The 19,288-nt window shown below is 44.4% G+C and overlaps 1 protein-coding gene across 1 annotated transcript in view; it reads right to left on the bottom strand.

Annotated features, from left to right (window-relative positions):
- ank3b (ankyrin 3b) overlaps positions 1-19,288 on the bottom strand; it is a 439,316-nt gene that overhangs the window by 35,947 nt on the left and 384,081 nt on the right. The window contains exons 37-40 of the mRNA XM_068052458.1: positions 15,119-18,906; positions 14,879-15,001; positions 11,077-14,818; positions 10,368-10,442 (exon numbers count right to left, since the gene is read on the bottom strand). Of these exons, the coding sequence (XP_067908559.1) occupies positions 10,368-10,442; positions 11,077-14,818; positions 14,879-15,001; positions 15,119-18,906 (7,728 nt within the window). The remainder of the gene's footprint in view (positions 1-10,367; positions 10,443-11,076; positions 14,819-14,878; positions 15,002-15,118; positions 18,907-19,288) is intronic.

The following is a 19,288-nucleotide window of genomic DNA, read 5'->3' as shown; positions in this document are numbered from 1 at the left end:
ATGGAATTGAAGACAAACTACTGGATGAATAGGGAATTGATTAGGAGACAGGAGGCAGATAGTAGGGATAATAGGTATGTACTCAAGTTGGCAGGATGAGACTCGTAGTGTCCCCCAGTTATCTGCACAGAGCTGCAGCTTTACACTTTATTGAAGGGTGGAACTTATATAAAGCTCCAGCTTTAAAGCTCCATTATACAAAGTTCCAGCTAGACCTCATTTAGAGCACTGAGTTCAGTTCTGAGCATCCCACCTCAGGAAGAATACATTGGCCATGGAGGGGGTGCAGCGCAGATTCGCCAGAATGATACCGGGGCTAAAAAGGTTAAATTAGGAGGACAGGTTGCACAGACTGGGCTTATATACCCTTAAGTATAGAAGATTAAGGGTGATCTAATTGAGGTGTTTAAGATGATTGAAGGATTTGATAGAGTAGATAGAGAGAAACTATTTCCTCTGGTGGGCAAGTCCAGAACAAGGCGTATAACCTTAAAATTAGAGCTCGGCTGTTCAGGAATGATGTCAGAAAGCACCTCTTCACACAAAGGGGAGTGGAATTCTGGAATTCTCTCCCCCAAAAAGCTGTTGCGGCTGGGGGTCAATTGAAAATTTCAAAACTAAGATTGATAATTTTTTTGTTAGACAAGGGTGTTGAGGGTTATGGAATCAAGGTAGGTTGATGGAGTTAAGAGACAGATCAGCAATGATATAACTAAATAGTGGAAGAAGCTTAAGCAGCTGATTGATGTATGCATATTCCTACTTTATTATGGAGACTGCACTGACATCTTTCAGATGAGCTAAACCAAGGCACAGTGGCGCAGTGGTTAGCACTGCAGCCTCACAGCTCCAGGGACCCGGGTTCGAATCTGGGTACTGCCTGTGTGGAGTTTGCAAGTTCTCCCTGTGTCTGCGTGGGTTTTCTCCGGGTGCTCCGGTTTCCTCCCACAAGCCAAAAGACTTGCAGGTTGATAGGTAAATTGGCCATTATAAATTGTCACTAGTATAGGTAGGTGGTAGGGAAATATAGGAACAGGTGGGGATGTTTGGTAGGAATATGGGATTAGTGTAGGATTAGTATAAATGGGTGGTTGATGGTCGGCACAGACTCGGTGGGCCGAAGGGCCTGTTTCAGTGCTGTATCTCTAATCTAATCTAATCTAAAGGCACTGTCTGCCCTCAAGGTGGGCATAAAATATTCCATAACACCATTTGAAGAGGAACCCGGTGTCCTGACCAATATTTATACCTCAAGCAACATCACAAAAATAGATTATCAAATTGTTCAAATTGGCTGTCGTGGTTCCTATACTAACATAACAATATAAGAAATAGGAGAATTAGACTAAACGGCCCGTCGAGCCTGCTCTGCTATTCAATATCATGGCTAATCTTGGGCTTCAATTCCACTTTCCCACCTGCTCCCCACATCCCTTGATTCCCTGAGAGACCAAAAATCTATCTATCTCAGCCTTAAATATATTCAACAATGCAGCAACCACCACCCTATGGGGGAAAAATTCCAAAAATTCAGAACCCTTTGAGTGAAGTAATTTCTCCTCACATCAGTTCTAAGTGATCGGCCCCTTACCCTGAAATTGTTCCCCCTTGTTCCAGATTCCCCAGCCAGGGGAAACAATGTCTCAGTATCTACCCTGTCAAGCCCTTCATAATCTTGAATGTTTCAATGAACACCTCTCATTCTTCTCAATTCCAGAGAATATAGACCAAATTTAATCAGCCCCTCATCATAGGACAACCCCCTCATCCCAGGAAGCAATCCAGTGAACCTTTGCTGTACTGTCTCCAATGCAAGTATGTCCTTCCTTAAATATGGAGACCAAAATTGCAAACAGTATTCCAGGTGTGGTCTCACCAAAGCCCTGTACAAATGTAGCAAGATGTTTTTATTCTTGTACTCCAATCCCTGTGCAATAAAGGCCAACATGCCATTTGGCTTCCTAACTGCTTGCTGCACCAGTATTCTAACTTTTTATGTTCCTTGTATGAGTACATCCATGCCTCTCTGAACATCAACAGTTACAAGCTTCACACCTTTTAAAAAATATTCTGCTTTTCTATTCTTACTACCAAAGTGAATAACCTCACACTTCCACATTATACTCCATTTGCCACCTTGTTGCCCACTCACTTAACCTGTCTATATCAACTGCAGCCTCTTTGTGTCCTCCTCACCACTTGCATTCCCACCTAGATTTGTATCATCAGCAAACTTACTGTGTCTCTTCGTCCAAGTCATCAATAGATTGTAAATAGCTGAGGCCCCAGCACTGATCCTTGCAGCACTCTGCCAGTCAGCCTGCCAACTTGATAACGCCCATTTATCCCTACTCTCTGCCTCCAATCTGTTAACCAATCCTCTATCCATGCTAATATATCGCCCCAACTCCATGAACCCTTATCTTGTGTATTAACCTTTTGTCTGGCACCTTATCGAATGCCTTTTGGAAATCCAAGTATACTACATCTACTAGGTGCCCTTTATCTACCCTACTAGTTACATCCTCAAAAAACCCTAATAAATTTGCCAAACAGGATTCCCTTTCATAAGGTCATGTTGCCTTATTCGAATCATGCTATGCTTTCCTAAGTGCATTGTTAAGATTTCGTCAATAGTAGATTCCAGCACTTTCCCAATGACTGATGTCAGGCCTGTAGTTCCCTGTTTTCTCATTCCCTCCTTTATGAATAGTGGTGTTACATTTGTTAACTTCCAATCTGCTGGGACTGTTCCAGAATCTAGGGAATTTGGAAAATCATAGCCAGCGCATCGACTACCTCTGCAGCTATCTCTTTTAGAACACGAGGATGTAGGCCATCAAGTCCTGGGGAATAGTTGCATTTCAGTCCCTGTTACAGACAGAAGAGAGACGATAGGGATGGCTCACCCTATTCTCGACTGACCGAAGACAGCGTGAAGAGAAAAAAAGCTTTTTAACTCCTGAGTGCTTTTACTGTCAGAAGCAGACAGAAGACACGTTTTCTTGTAAATTTTGAAAGAAAGATAAATGTTTATTGTTCACCACCTGAATATACGCAACTACACCCACTCTCACACTGATACACACACTCAAGAAAAGATTGCGATTATAAAAGCAGCGTGCACTTAGGTCTTATGATTTCAAGAGTTCTCTGTTACACATGATGCAGGCCTGTAATCCCTTTTTTGTCCACTGAAGAAAAGCTTTGGAGCTTTAGGAGGACAGATTTGCTGCACCTTTATGCTCATAGTAGCAAATTTCTCTTATTATACTCCAGCCAATGTTCAATGGCGAAGCCCTAGTATGGTTCCCCAGCTGAAGAGTTCAGGGCCAATTCGAGTCTCTGTCTACATGTGGTTTAAAGCTGGTGGTCTTAGGCAGGGTCTTTTCTCTTCATTGGCATAGATGTTTTTCCCTGCCCGCACCGAATATGCCTTATTAAAATGCCTGATCAGAAACCTATTTGTCATGTGACCAGAGCATCTCCTTTCATTGTCCTCATAAATAGTTTCTGATCATTAGGCCATTGCCAGACAATGGAGTCCAGGTATCAGTCATCCATTTACCATCTTGATAAAATTGAGCTTTTCACACCCATTCTCTGGATTTCAAGTTTGGAGTCAACATGTCTGCAGCAGTATTGTGAACCCAGTATTTTTAAAAAAACTAGTTCGAGAGATGCAGCCATTACCACAAGAAGGGTCGTTTGCATTTTAATGACTTCACCAAGCCTTGTCCAGACATGAAAATTAGCTTAGGGTTCTGGCAGTTCCATATGTATTGGCAGGAAAGAAAAGGTCACCTGACCTCTCAACTCCATCTTGTTTTACAGGGAAGTGTCTGTTTTGGGTTTACTTCATAACATCATATTTATCGTTCGAATTGCGTGAGCGTGGCATCCCTTAAGGCTGGAATTTTATGTTGGGCAGGAGGCCCGTTCACCAGCCAAAAAGTCGGTGAGCCCACCTCCACTGGGCCTGGGGAGCCACGCCAGGGTTTCTCACTCCCCAGGCCCTTAATTGGCTTTGGGGGGACTTCCACCTCCTCCTTGAGGCAAGAAGTCCCACCTAACAGAAGTGCAGGCCACTCAGTGGGCTGGCAGCTCTCAGTCCCAGCAGCATCACCAGGAGCGGTGGCCACTGCTGGGACTGCACCCAACCAATGGCAGCAAGAGGGACAACGGCCCAGGAAAGAAGGTATGTTTTTGGGGCCTCACTGGGCACAATCGGCAAGGCAAGGGGCGGCCAGTTATGGGGGGTGGGGTGGAGTGCTGTGCAGTGGGGGCGGTTGGGCTGTGGGGGGTGCCGCCCATTGGGCGCAGCGTGCCCTATCAGGAAGGCCCCCACCCAGCCTGCAAGAAGGCTGCCAAGTTTTACCTGGATGCATTCTGGCAGCTTTTGCTGCCCATTCTGGCGCTGGTAAAAGATCAGCGGCGGTGGGAGGAGGCCCTTAAGTGGCAGTTAATTGAGTTGGGAACGGCACCCTCTTCTTCCCTCACAATTTTATGGCCCCCCCCCCCCCCCCCCACCACCAGCCCGCTCCTGTGGGGGCTGCAAAATTCCGTCCTAGGTTTCTACGGTATTTTTTCTCAGATATTAAGATATTAATCACCTTAATTTGCTCACTCTTATTAGCCCCTAGGTTACCCTCTATTTCTGGCTTGTAACTTGCATCTTCTACTGTAAAGACAGACACAAAACACTTGTTCAATGTCTCTGCCATTTCATCATTCCCCATGATAATTTCTCCTGTCTCTGCTTCTGAGGGGCCAATGTTTACTTTAGCTACTCTCTTCCTTTTTATATACTTGTAAAATCTCTTATAATCCTTTTATATTCCTGGATAGTTTACTCTAATATTCTATTACTTTCCTTTTTATCAACGTTTAGGTGGCCCTTCACTTGTTTCTAAAACACTCCCGATCCTTAGACTTACTACTATTCTTTGCAACATTATAAGGCTCTTTTTAATCTTAATACTATCCTTAAGGTCCTTAGTAAGGCATAGCTGGATCTTTCTCACTGAGTTTTTGTTTTTCAATGGAATGCTAGTTTTGTTGAACATTTTGAATTGTTTCTTTAAATGTTTCCCACTGTTTATTTACTGCCATAACTTTTAGTCTATTTACCCAAGCAACCTTAGCTACTTCTCACCTCAAACCTACGTATTTAGCTTTGTTTAAGTTTAATATTCTTGTTTGTAATTGGAGTATGTCCTTTTCAGACTCATTGTTGAATTCAATTGTATTATGATCACGATTTGCCAGCGATTCTTTTACTATGACATCACTAATTAACCCTGCCTCATGCACAATACTAGATCTAAAATAGCTTTATCCCGAGTTGGTTCCACAACTTATTGCTCCATGAAACTACAACAGTGACTATACTTCAAAAGTACTTTATTGGCTGTAAATGCTTTAGGATGTTGTCCTGAGGTCAAGAAAGGTACTACATCAATGCAATTTTTTTATGTTATGTGAAAGACTTAATTTTTTCAGTAAGTCTGATTGATTTACATTATTGCCTTGCACCACATTCATCAGCAGCACAAAGGTGAAAATCTGACAGAACTGCACATTTTGAAATAACTTGTGTCCAATTTGAAGTTGACCTGTTCTATTTTGTTGCTGAAGTCAGACTAATACCACACTTTAGTTGTGATTATTTTGCACGCTATAATGAGGAGATACAGTGGGTGGTATTTAATGGATGCAACAGGGATCTCGCCTGGCAACTGACGAGCCGGTGAGAGCCCTATGTCGCTTCTTTTCGCAAAGGCCCGCCACATCACGTGCGGAATTGATGGTGGGAGGGGTTTCATGGGGTGGGGGGTTGTGGGGAGCGGGATCTAGGGGGATCAGTAGCAAGAGTGGGGGGTGGGGGTCTCAGAGGGCAACCCCCCCTTTCCCAATGCTAGGTCCCTTGATCAGGCACTAAGTGTCTTTGAACAAGGGACCCCCACCCCCCCCTCCCCCAGGACCAGGGAAATCTCTTAGAGATTGGAGGAATTCACGGAAGCAGTCTGAACACTCAGGACAGGTGATCCCACTGTGCGTCACTAGGGGTCCTGCCATCCGCTGTCTATCCAGGTCGGCACTGACTGATTCCACAATGCCTCGTGGACTCTTGTTGCATTGCTTGATTGGAGGTGTTCAGTGGCATTGTATGAAAACCTGAGGTTTCCTGTCTGCCCAACACTGAGTGAGCTCCTGGCAATAGGCACAATCCAGGCAGGAGGCTTTCCATAACTGAAAAGGCAATTCATAACATTAGCTATTTTAATCAGGAATAGTGCTGTAATAAGCAATCCTGACACACAGGAATGGATTTTATGCTCTCCTGTGGCGAGTTTGAAGCAATGATAAAGTGGCCAAGCAACAGCGTGACTACAGTCAACACGGCACTCAGGACATCACGTTCACCTCACCTTCCACATGTGCCCGATTTCCTATCCCAGTTAAAGGTTGGCTCGGGTCTGCAAATGAAACCTGACCCGAGCCCGACAGAACCACATCCAACCCGAACCCGACCTGTCCCGAGCCCTTTCAATTCTTCTGCGCCCGACCCGACCATCAGCTATACCTTTCAAGTCCAAAAAGTACATTAACATTGGAGCCACTTACCGGAGGTGGTGATAGAGTGTGTCTGACCCAGCCTGACCCGACTCGAGCCCGAATACCGGACCCGGAAGAGCAACCCGACTCGAACTGAACCCGACACGTCTTCGGGTCCCATTGGGTAGCCATGCTCTAATCCCAGTAAACACCCGCTTAAATGGGTTGAAGATGTGCCAGAGGGCTGGGAAGTTCCAGCTATCCACTGCAGGAGGGTATATGGCAGGAGTAACTACAAGCTCACCTGATTTCCCGTCATAAGAAGCCAGAGAGCCATACCAATCCGGAGAGATTCCCATTGAGTTGCAGCACCTTACGTATGCCCAACATGGAAGGAGGGGAGGGTAGAGAAGAGCGCAAGGGAAACAGTAGCTGGAGGGGACACTCGGTTAACTTCTAGAATCCATGTCTTGTACACCTGTACCTAAGCCAAAGCATTGGGGGAAACATATATTGCTCATACTATCATTTCTTGTTTGGCTGCACATTTAAAAAAAATATTTTATTAATTCTCTGGATATGGGCAATGCTAGCAAGCCCAGCATTTATTGCCCATCCTTAGTTGCCATTGAGAAGATGGTGATAGTGAGTTGCCCTCTTCTTGAACCACTGCATTCTGTGTGCTTTGCTTTTGGTTACTCCATGCTTAGGAGAACAAAATCGCGCAGCGTGCATCACAGGAGCGCAATCTTAGCAAGGCTGGTGGGGCAGTGTTATAAAACGGCAGATGCAAATTTTAGATTAGGGTTGTCCAACCTTTTCATGTGGGGGGCCACATTACAATTTTTGTCTTGCAACGGGTGGGGCGGGGGGGCAGTGAGACAATTTCGGAAAGATAAAGGCATTAAAATTTATCTGACTTTTAATCAAAACAACAACAAAGGTGCATTTTTGTGAAGAAGCTTTAAATGAGAAGACTATTGACTTATTTTCTCTTCACTATGTTAGACACTAATTTAATGAGATACCTGGCATTTTTTTGCTTACACAAGTAGTCAATGTTTGCCCACACACTTCTTGTAGCGATGCGGACTATTCCCAATTAATGTCATTCTGTCAGGAGTGATCTTGATCACTCTCTCTCTCTGTCCACCACCCCCCCCCCCCCACCCCCCACCCCTCTTTCTCTCTCTCTCTCTGTCCCCCTCGCTCTCTTTGTCCCCCTTTCTCTCTCTCTCTCTGCCCCCCCTCTCTCTCTCCCCCTTTATGCCTCTCTCTCTCTGTCCCCCTTTCTCCCTCTCTCTGTCTGCCCCCTCTCTCTCTGCCCCCCTTCTCTCTCTCTCTGCCCCCCTTTCTCTTTCTCTGTCCCCCTTTCACTCTCTCTCTCTTTCTCTGTCCCCCTTTCTCTCTCTCTCTCTCTCTGTCGCCCTTTCTCTCTCTCTCTCTCTTTCTCTGTCCCCCAATCAGTCTCTCCCTTTCTGTCTCTCTGACAGATGCAGAGAGTGATAATGCTCAGCAGATAGTTGATGTATTTTTAAATCACAGTCAGTTTCACAGCTGACAGTTGCTTACAGCCGCAACAGCCATTTCCCAACTTCAGACAGATTTGAGATTTTCCGGTGGGCTTTTAAAAAATCCTGAATCTGTCCGAAGTTGGGAAATGCCTGTTGACGCTGTCAGGAACTGTCAGCTGTGAAACAATTTCCGATTTTTTTTTTGAAAAGCCGGTCTGCAAAAGAGGCCAGTGGGAAATTCCTCATTTTCATTCACGGACCCCTGGTGAGGATGAGGAACGGCCCCAGGTACAGTTTACACCCACAGGCCAGATGGAAACCTTCGGCGGGTCGGATCCTGGCCTGCAGGCTGTATGTTGGACAATCCTGTTTTAGATTGCAATCTAGCCCCTGATCTATCTAAGCCTCTGAAGCAGTGCTTAGAAAGATACTTATTGCATGCTTTGCAATAATGCTTGTGACTGCACATGCCTCTGTGTAATTTTGGTCATCTGATGTTCCAGCCAGGTGCAACAGTTCCATATTACTGTTGAGTACTGAGTCCCAGGATTTTGATCCAGTGATGGCAATATATGTTGAAGTCAGGATGGTGTGTGACTTGGTAGTACAGGTTATGGGATTGGGATCTGCTGTCAAAGAAGCCTTGTTGAGTTGGTGCCATGCATTCTTAGGATAATATACTTTATTTTCACAGTGCCCAGTAGGTTTCCTTCCAACAGATGTTGATGTAGTGCAGAGCACAACAATGTTACTGAAGGTTACTGGGCTACTGCATCACGTATCTGCAGAGAGACTAATACATTGGGTGGATGTAGCTGAAAGTCTCATTTGTGAGAGACTGGTGTATGACTCTTGTTGCCTACAGTGATGTTGAACTAGACTATCTTCTGACTGGTTGTCAGGGTCTTGCTCGGCTTTTGGTTGCTCCATGTTTAGGAGAGCAAAACTGCACAGCATGCATCACAGAAGAATAATCTTGGCAAGTCTAATGGGGCAGTATTATAATACAGCAGATGCAAGTTTTATAATACAGAAGCAGTGCTTCAAAAGATGCTTATAATATGCTTTGCAATACTGCTGGTGGCTGCACATCTGATGCTCCAGGCTGTTGCCTATTAAGCCAATCAGACATGCAATATAACTCTGCAGCTGTTGAATCCCTCACAAACTCTAACAACCTGTAACAAGCTAAAGTCAGTCTGTTCTCTCACTTTTTACTAGTCATCTTTTGTAGGCATAGGAACACTCATTAGTACTAAGCATGGACAAAGTCACCTGTTGGCATTTTCTTTCAATACTACACCACTTTTTCTAACATCTTCACTAAGTTTAACAAAGGGAGCCATGTCAGGTCCTTTGTTTCATAATCAGAACGTAGCTTAAAGATGAGTAATTCAAAAAATAACACCATAACTGAACAACAGCCACACCCTTCAATTTCAGATGCTTTGTTTAATGATTCCACTGGATTGGATAAGAATGATTGCTTTACATTAGCACCTACAGCTCTGGTCATTCGGCCCATCATGTCTGTTCCAGCTCTTTCAAAGAGCTAGCCAATTAGTCCTACTCCCCTGTTCTTTCCCCGTGACCCTGCAAAATCTTCCTTTCCAAGTAAACATCCCGCTCCCTTTTGCAAGTCACTATGAATCTACTTTCACCACCACCACCACCACCACCCACCCCCACTTTCAGGCAGTGCATTCCAGATCAAAACAACTCACTACCTCACTGCCCCAAATTTTTGCCAATTATTTTCAATCTGTGTCCTCTGGTTACCGACTCTTCTGCCACTGGAAACAGTTTCTCCTTATTTACTTGATCAAAACACTTCATAATTTTGAACACCTCTATTAAATCTCCCTTAACCTTCTCTGCCCTGAGGAGAACTATCCCAGTTCCTCTAGTCTTTCCACATAACTGAAGTCCCTCATCCCTGGTACCATTCTAGTAAATCTCCTCTGGATCCACTCCAAGGCCTTGACATCTTCCTAATGCGTGATGCTCAGAAGTGAATACAATACTCCTGCTGGAGCCTATCCAGTAATTTATAAAGGTTGAGCATAATTTCCTTGCTTTTGTACTCCATGCTTCTGTTTATAATGCCAAGGATTGCATTTTTTTCTTTTAAAAAAAGGCCGTATCAACTTGTCTTGCCAACTGCAAGTGCTCCAAATAGCAACTGGACTTGCATTGATCTATTATAAAGATTCCAAATGTAGGTTAGGACTCCACAATTCAGTGTGGTTTTTATTTTTCTCGAGGGCGTAAAAAGATAATGAAAGTGCATCTTACCTGTCCAGCTCAATCCCAGATGATCTGCTACAATGGCTGTCCTTATATCTGTCCTTTCGCATGGGCTCTGAGGACCTGCGGTTTCAAATACTGCATTAGACCAACATTCCACGTTTCACACAAAACATCCAAATTTTGGTCATATAACTACGCGTGCCCATATTATAAATGACATCAACGCTCCCTAGTGACCTAAACAAGCTTAAATCCCATCATGGATCTCAAGTAAGGTCAGATTCAGAAATGCCGAATATAAAAAAATTATGTAATATCACAGTGCAATATTGATAATGGATCTAAACATGCTGAAAACACCCAAGAACTTTGTTAATGTAGTGTATCTAGAGGCGATGAACAAACTATATGTTTTTTTTAAATAAAGGTTCTTGCTACACCAGTGTTGCACCTTCTTGTCTGACTTATACATAATCATGGGACTACAGAGGGCATTGCCTAATGTTCTCTGCTTAAAGTTGGCCGGCATGCTTAACTAAGTGAAGACTATTGGGATTACACTGGAGAAAAAGGGGGATACAAGACAACACAAACAATGACAATGACGACATGGCAGCTAAGGGTAAGTCACGCCACAGGCAATCACAAATAATCATGCACTAAAGATCAACAAGTCGAAAGTTTTACAAACTAGGCTTGATCTCCGCGATGCGAGCCACGCGAGGCCCAGAAACCTGACTGCTTTCCTCCCCACCAGTCCTTTTACTGTTCCTTGTCTCACTGTAGACCTTTTCAACCTTTGATTTTAAAGGCGCTGCCTCTGGTCTCATATCTCTAGGAGACCTCGATGTAATGGAAGGTACGCCGGCTTCCGATAAGGATGCATTTCTCGACGTGCTGTCTTCATCATCAGAGACCTGTGACTGCACTTTTTTCTCTTCATCGGCAAGTCGATCCACAAGTTTTAACGCCTCACCACTAATCCCTTTAAAATATTCAACTGAATGTTTACAGACCTCACTCAATTGCCCCTTTCCTGTTCTACTTGATTTAATTGTGGCTGTGCTCGATCTTACCTTAACTGGTAGTCTGGAATAAAACGGCTTAGACTTTACTTTTTCTCCCTGTCCCTGTCCTAAACGGGATTGAGATATTGCCATTGAAGGTGAATTAGTTTTGTCAATATTTTTAACGGGAAGTCTAGATTTTGTCTCAAAACATTTGGGATGATCTGCTTTCCCCTTTAACTCACTCTTCCTAGCCTGTTTCATCTTGCATGCTGCCGTTTTCTGCTCTTTATGAGAAACTGATGATGAAGGCATGGATGTTTTAACCGGAAGTCTCGATTTGGGCTTTTTTATTGGTTCTGCAATTTGCTTATCTAGTTTTACTATTTCACTTGTTGGAGTTGCCAATGAACCTGGATTTTTCTCATTTGTTTGCACAGCCGATACAATTTTTGGTTTGGCTTTAGACTGACTACTATTCTGACTGCAGTCAGTATCTGGGTCTGGGGAATCAAGTCTGTCATTACAATTATTTATTGGCAAATCGGCCCTTTCATTTTGAATGATACATTCCTGACTCGTAGCTCTAGTCTCAATTGTAGCCATTTCTAAGACTGTATGTTCTGAAACCTGATAATCTAACAGCACAGCATCAGCTTTAACTTCGACCGCCTCAGTTGCACCCGCATCTTTCTTCATTGTCATCGTAGAAGCAGAAATTCCCATTTTAATTGGCGTGCGTAATTTAGGATCAACTTTAGCAGCAATGGCCGATGAGCATTTGTCCGCTGCATTGCCGCTGGATACCATTTCCAGGCCATCTCCACTAGCCTGGACTTTCTCATGCTCAACTTGTGGTGTCTCTACTGGTGCCTCAGTTATGTTGTCCCCTGACTGAGGCAGTGTTGTGACTACAAGTGTGTTTTTAACCCTTTCCCCCTTGTCCCCTGACTTCCCTTCAGCAGTATGCTCACCAATTTGGAAAAATTGGAGCCTTTCTTCAACAAAATCCCTCTTGCTCATGTCAATTGCACCACTGCGAGTCATCTCAAACATCTTCCCTTCATGAAATGGGAAGGGATTAGGCTCACTAGTTGGAGTGCTCTCATCTGTTGGGGTTCTGGCTGGGGTTGTATCTGGTGTTGTTGCTTGGGACCTGTCCTCTACTGCTAAGCCAAAGGCTTTTTGCTCATCCTCTCTCAACCTAGCTTCAAAGACTTCATCGTCCCCTCGGCCATTAGACCATGGATCAAAGTCAAGGCCTTTGGTAGCAACAGTTTTAAACGGGGTTGCAAATTCTTCCTCTAGTTTGTAACTAAAATATGTATCATTAAACCGAGTTCTGTCAGGATGCCTGCCTTCCAAAGTGAAGATCTCGGGTCCTGGTTTACCATCAGTTTGCCCTTCGCCTTTCTTTTCAGAAGTCTGAGCTTTAGACTGCAAGGGTGCTTCTTCTTCAGCGCCTACCTTTCCTTCTTCCTCAATTACTGCAAGTTTACCCTGGCTATAGGAACGATCCCCCTGCTTCAATATCCCTTCAGTGACCCATATATCCATCTTGGATTCTATTCCCTGATTCAAGGATTTAGAGTCCGTTTCAGTTAAACCATCGTCTTCATCCTGCAGATCGTATCCATCGAGAGAGTCGACTTCTGTGGCATCTGTGTCATGGGAGAACTCTGCAGTTGTTGCAATGGAGCACTCGGTGACGGACTGGTCGTTATTGCCATTTGGGACTGCATCGTTCTCTGAGCTATCGTCAAAAGCAAACTCTTCATCGCCATCTTGAGGATCGTTGGCACTTTCAAGCTGCCCTTTGGCTTTACATCTCGATGAGCCAGCAGGGCTGTCATCGTGGAGCTTAAAGGTGTACTTTTTCAGTGGAGCGGGCTGAAAAATGGATTCATCGCTGCTCGAGTCGCTTTCATTGGCTCCGGGTGGGGTGGGGGAGGGTGGCTGGACCCTGATGACAGGCTCGGTCAAAAAGTGTTTGTCGTGCTCTTCCTGCAAATTGAGCTCGATCATATCCAGCTCAACTTCAGCAGCGGCAGAATGCTCATTTTTCCTCACAACGGGCGTCTCTGCATCCAAGGCGTTGATAGGTGGGGGCGGAGGGAACTCAATGTAGGCCACGCGGTTTTCTTTCGGTCGTTTGTCATTTCTGTCCGATTCACTCGGCTTTGCGGGTCTCGCTGCAAATTCACTCGCTTCTTTAACGGAGGCTGCTTTGGCCAGCTCTTCCTCTTCTGACTCTTCGGAAACTTCTGGGATTGGACTGGGTTTTCCGTGCATGGTTGGTAACTGAGAAGAAAACGCATAGCTGATTTCCTCAGAACTGGGCGTTTCAGGTGTAAGAGGGCTTTTACCAGAGCTTTCTATAAGTGATACTTGTTCCAAGGTGTCATCTTCTGGACTACCCTCAGGAGAAGGGGGCTGCTTGTGGGGTCTAACTGTATAAAAAGTGCCCCTTGTCTCCTGCACTGTCCTGCTCTCCTGACTGATCATTCTTTTAAAACTTCCTTGGTGTGAGCCTGCAGTTTCTTTTTCATACTGTTTGCCCATTTGAACAATACTGACATACACAGGCAAAGTCTTTATCTCCTTAAAACCTTCGATGCTCGCTAAGGGTGCCACTTTTTCCAAATACTCAACTGGACTCCGATCAAAGAACTCAGTCAATGATGCATCTTTAACAGGACTAAACTCCAGAGAGTCAGGAGATTTGACCGGTGAGGTTTCCAGTTCTTCCCGATAACTGCCTGCATCCACATGATCGGAATGACAGTCCTTGGCACCATTAGTCTGAATACTGGTCTCTGCTACTTCAAAGAGCTGCTTTCCCTTTCTGACCCGACTGAGAGTCATGTTGGACACACTGGTTATCATTTCAGACTTGTGGGGTTTCACCTGATCGCCATTGCATTCTTGCATCCGAGAAGCCAATTTTGATTTTTCTTCCAGAATTCTGACTGGGATCTGCGATAGACTTGAACTCTCCTTTTTCACAGTTCGTACTCTGGTTTGCTCACCGGCACAGTCATCATCTTCCCTAACAACTAGCTCTGTGTAAACCATTTTCTTGGATGGAGAGGTCAACAGAGCTTCTTGAATTTCTTTTACTGAAGGCCTATTATTTGACAGATGCTCCTTCTCCATTAGAGAGGGGCCAACTTTTTCCTGCGTCTGCCCAATGGCATTAAACTCAGCATGAACAGCGTCATTTTCCTTCAGGCTGTCATGTACAAGTACATGTGTAAGCTTGTCCCGAAGTGATTTGTGATGGGAATTCCCACAGTTTTCCCAAGTTCTGTAGACTTTTCTCTCTTTATCTAATTTTATTTGTGACTCAGATTCTTTATTCAACGTTGCATCTTTTTCAGATGACCGTACAATGCCTTTTGTACCAAATGTTAACTGCTTTGGAGTAGTGGCTGCAAATTGGGAAACATTTGCATGTGACATAACTTCCACTGTCTTCTGAAGCACTGGCTCTGCTCCAATGTTCAAACCTCCCAGTCCACTTAAATCTTTCAACTTACTGGTGTGCACTTCCTTTATCGTTGAGATTGCCCCTTCAGCTGCATGCTCCAGCTTCTTCTGATTGATTTCTTTCAAAGAAAATTGATAGACTGGCAGCTTGCTTTCATGCACTCTTTTAAGAGAAAGGTTTTGCTGCCCTTCTTGCAGGTTCTTTTCGAAAAAGCTCATTCTTGCTTCGTCGTCAACTTGACTGCAAGAATAAGGACCAACAAACTTTCTGAACTTGCCATCTATGTGATCGTCCTGCACACCTCGGTCGTGCAGGTGGGTGTGTTGTGAGGATTCATTGCTTTTCTGCGTTATAACTGGCTCAGTTTTCGAATGCGGGGAACTGTTTCTCGTTTGTTTGCAATGGAACGCTGGTTGCGACAGATCTTCATTTTGTTTCAGTTTATCTTTCGCGCCATCTGAGAAGCTTGGGTAAGTCCTTCGTGCAGGGCCCGGTACCGAGTCGGCTGCCCTTTTCTCTTCGGCACGTACAGAATACTTTCGAAAGCACTGGTCACTCTGTTTCTCCTGGCTCCATTCATCATTCAGCATTCCGTCAGTCAGTCGTAGCTTCTCGGGACTACTGCTGGCAGAACTCAACCCGGACTGTGTTTGTGTTCCTTCCCTTCTGTGTGGCTTTTTCTCTGGCGACTGCAGCTCGTCATTTAACTTCTCTGTTTTATCTCGAAAAAACTGAGACACTTCAGTTAGCTTCTCTTCCGCTTCTTTCACTGTTCTATCCACCCTGTCTTCATAAATTAGTTTTTCTCTTCCACCTTCGAGCCTGTCCTCACTAAAACGCATCCACAGGGCATGCTTTGGACTGCCAGACTCTGATGGATAGTGCAGTACTGTAACCTTTTCATACGGATCGTCCTGGCCAGTGGACTTCCCCAGATTTTCAGGCAGCATTTTGTGCAACTTAGCAAGTTCTTTCTCCTGCGCTGAATCATTCTTTCTTTTGTAATGACCAATCGCCTGCGAGTCCGCACAGAAGACCTGAGGCTGCTCGGTGACTGATTCCTCAGTATCGGAATGAGAAATATCCATTTTTTCAGAAAGAAGCATTTTCTCTGCAAACCTGTAAGACTCTCCTCTCAGCTCTGAGTATTCATCGTCGTGATACTCGACAGAATGCTGAGTGAGAAACTTCAGCGTTTTGTACGAGTCATCAGAGACGAGCTGTGCAGAGCTCGGGCGGCTATCATCATCCTGGGAGACGGGAGTGTTCACTCTTGACGATTCCATGTAGGATGGAAGAGATTCTTCAGCAGTGAGCTCCTCTTCCTCTTGTTGTGCCTGCTCATCCTGACAGACATCAAACTTCTCTGGGAAAGCTTTGGCTTCCCTTACTTCACCATCTCCCAGAAAATCTTTCTGATAAACAAATAGCTCTCTCTCGGGGAGCTTTTTTGTCTCTCTTACAATGACTTCTGTTGGATCTGCTTTACTTCCTTTCTCGATATGATACTCGATGATTCTTTCCACTTTTGGCTTCAAGTTGGAGTCTTTATCGAGATACATCGATGGCGTTTCTCCAGTCTTGCTGCCTTCTGAAGAAACTGTTGACTTGTGCTCAAACAGACCAGCTAATTCTTTGGAAGGATCGCGACCCGACTGAAAAGCTTTCATTATATCACGAACAGACATAGTTTCTTCTATTCTTTCACTTGCATTGCTTTCAGTGGAAGGAGGTGTGTGATAAACCATTCTAGTGGTTGTTGTAATGTGAGTTTCTTCTTTCACACGCACTTCTTTGGCCTTCAAGCATTTACTGTCTTCGTCCTCTGACCGCATTTTAATTTGAAAAGCTTTCACCTTGTCCTTGATTGACCCAATTGGTTTCTCTTCCACTTTTGAAAACATCTCTGTGCTTTGCGATGGAGCCAATCCGTCAGTTTTGGACTCCTGCGTTTCATCTGGTGAAGGCTCGTAGCTTCTAATGACACGAACTACTTCAGTCCGTGTTTCTGTAATAACTGGAGGTATGGGGACATCATGAAACAGAGGCTTAGGCCCAGTGCTCTCTGCGCTCTGAGGGGCTGAAGGAGTCTTTTCACTTCTGGTCTCAAACCCACTGTCTGATAGAGGACTCTTATCTTGATCATGCTGAGAAAAATCATCAGGTGACTCCAAGATTGCTTCTGTCGCCATCATTGCATCGGCAAGTTTGCTCAACTCCTTCTCCGAAGCAGAAGGCTGCATGGGAGGTGGGGGCATCTTAAGTTTATGTTCTGGCAAAGGCATTGCTGGCTTATGAGATCTCTTGGAGAACATTTTTTCTTCACCTTCCTTTTTGGCATCAGTCTGGCGATATTTATTGTCACCCATCTTTCCCAAAGTATCAATACCGAGATCGTTTGTCAAATAGTCAACAACTCTTGCCAAACTGAAGTCCTTTTCACTTCCACTTTTGGCTTTCATCTGTACAAAAGTGCCAAATTCCTCACTGGCTCTTTGCTTTGCTTCCTCAATGTCATCATAATCGAATGTAACCCATTCGCCTTCACCTGAAAGATCTCCGTTTGTCTGAGCTCCTTTGATGCCATGTTTGTTCTCTGTCAACCCGTCCTTCTGCAGGATCTCACTGACTTTCACCAAGTCTTCTTTAACCTTCTCCACAAGCTTAAAAGGTTCTTCACTTTCATCTTCGCTTTTCCCTCCTTTTGCAGACACTTCCGATGCGAAGGTCTTATCGTTTGTGGAATCTGTTTGTAGGATGGCTGTCACCTTCATCAAGTCTTCCTTCATCTCAGCAACGTCTTTCAAAATTTCCTGACTTGAGGACAGAGAGGATGTGGAAGATAGCTTCAGTGCTGAAGGAGCAAGAAACAGGGAGGATTTCAGTGGGGACAATGTTCGGGTAAACTGAGACTGTGGCTGAGTGCGTGATTCCGTAGTCATGGATTTTATTGGTGATAGCAATGCAGCAGCTGATTTGGTTAACGGTGCGGTCTCTGGGAGCCTTTTTAGTGGTGGTTCCGATAACACATTTACAACAGAATACACTGGTACAGTTATAGTTGAAGATGTCACAGATGTCGTTGTCACAGACGAAGACCTCAACGAAGAATACAAGGACCCTGCAGAGGGTAATCTTATTGTTTGAAAAGCAGAAGCGGTTGCAGGCGCTAAGGATTTAAGAGTGGTAAATGTGACGGTAGTGGTGGTTGTGTGGGCTTTCTCCATTGTATCGTGGACAGTTGTGATGGATTTGTTAGCCAGTATAGCAGCTGATGCTTTCTCAGGTGAGGATCCAGATGCTGGACTGCAGAAAAATGCCGCTGTAGAGGGGTACTTGATTGGCGATATTGTTCCGTTAGCAGCTGTCTGGCCGTTCGACGAAATGGCCGATTTAAACGATGAAAATGATGCAGACGGCAGACCCTGGGCCACATCGACAATAGACTTAACAGGAGAGGACCCCGAGGCCGACACTGATTTCAAAGGAGAGGACAAAACCGTGGGCGCGGTTGTAATTATGGACTTGAACGGCAAAGTGGATGAGTACATGTTAACAGTAGCTTTGGGGGAGGCTGGCGGGGTCATGGTTATCGAGGATCTCTCCAATAGCAATCCTGCCGTTGTTGCAGGGGACAGCCGTGAGGAAAACAATGAAGAAGCTAGTCCCTTTACAGAGGAAGATTCAGGCATTACTGATGTTTTCACTGGTGAAGAAATCAAAGCAGAGGAGGATTTAACAGAATACTGAGTCTGTGTCACTACAGTTTTTATAGGTGAAGGTGTGGACTTAAATGATCTAATTGGAGATGCTAAATCACTCATAGATCTTACTGAGGAGGTTGTGGAAGCTCCTAAGGTTGATTTGATAGGTGAAGTAGAAGAGACAGACCAAACTGACTTTAATGGGGAGGCTGTAGGCGTATTGGACGTTGAACTTGACAGAGAGGTAATTCCAGATTTTGCTTGTCCAGCTACTGAAATGGGGGCAGCTGCCCATGACTGAAAGGGCCTTGTGGAAAAGACCGGCTTGTATGAGTACGGTGCAGGGAGAGACCTGGTGGTTCCTGTACTTCGTTCAATGATTTCTTAAACGTTTCAGAAAAAAAAATCCAAATAAATAAAATAAAATCAATGAGAGAAATTAAAGAAATGGAGAGACCAGAGAAAAAAAAATTTGGTCAGTGAATCAGGTTAAACAGTTAGAAGAAAGTACAAAACGTTTAAAAAAGTACAGCGATAAATTCAGCGAGAAAATTGATTGAACAACTTGATCCAAAAATAATGTTTTCATTTTGTTTCTTTTCATCTGTACAAAAGTTATCAAACTAGAAAACAAAGCAGCAAAGAAAATAATGCAAAAACAAAGTGAAAAAACAAAAATAGGGTAGAGAATTAGGATGAAAACACAAATAAAACACAAACATGAAACAAATGGTGAGAATTACAGAAGGAGATTTAAAGGTATAC

The sequence above is a fragment of the Heterodontus francisci genome, chromosome 20 (assembly GCF_036365525.1).
Source record: "Heterodontus francisci isolate sHetFra1 chromosome 20, sHetFra1.hap1, whole genome shotgun sequence".
NCBI lineage: Eukaryota > Metazoa > Chordata > Chondrichthyes > Heterodontiformes > Heterodontidae > Heterodontus > Heterodontus francisci.
This window is presented reverse-complemented; position numbering and strand designations above follow the sequence as displayed.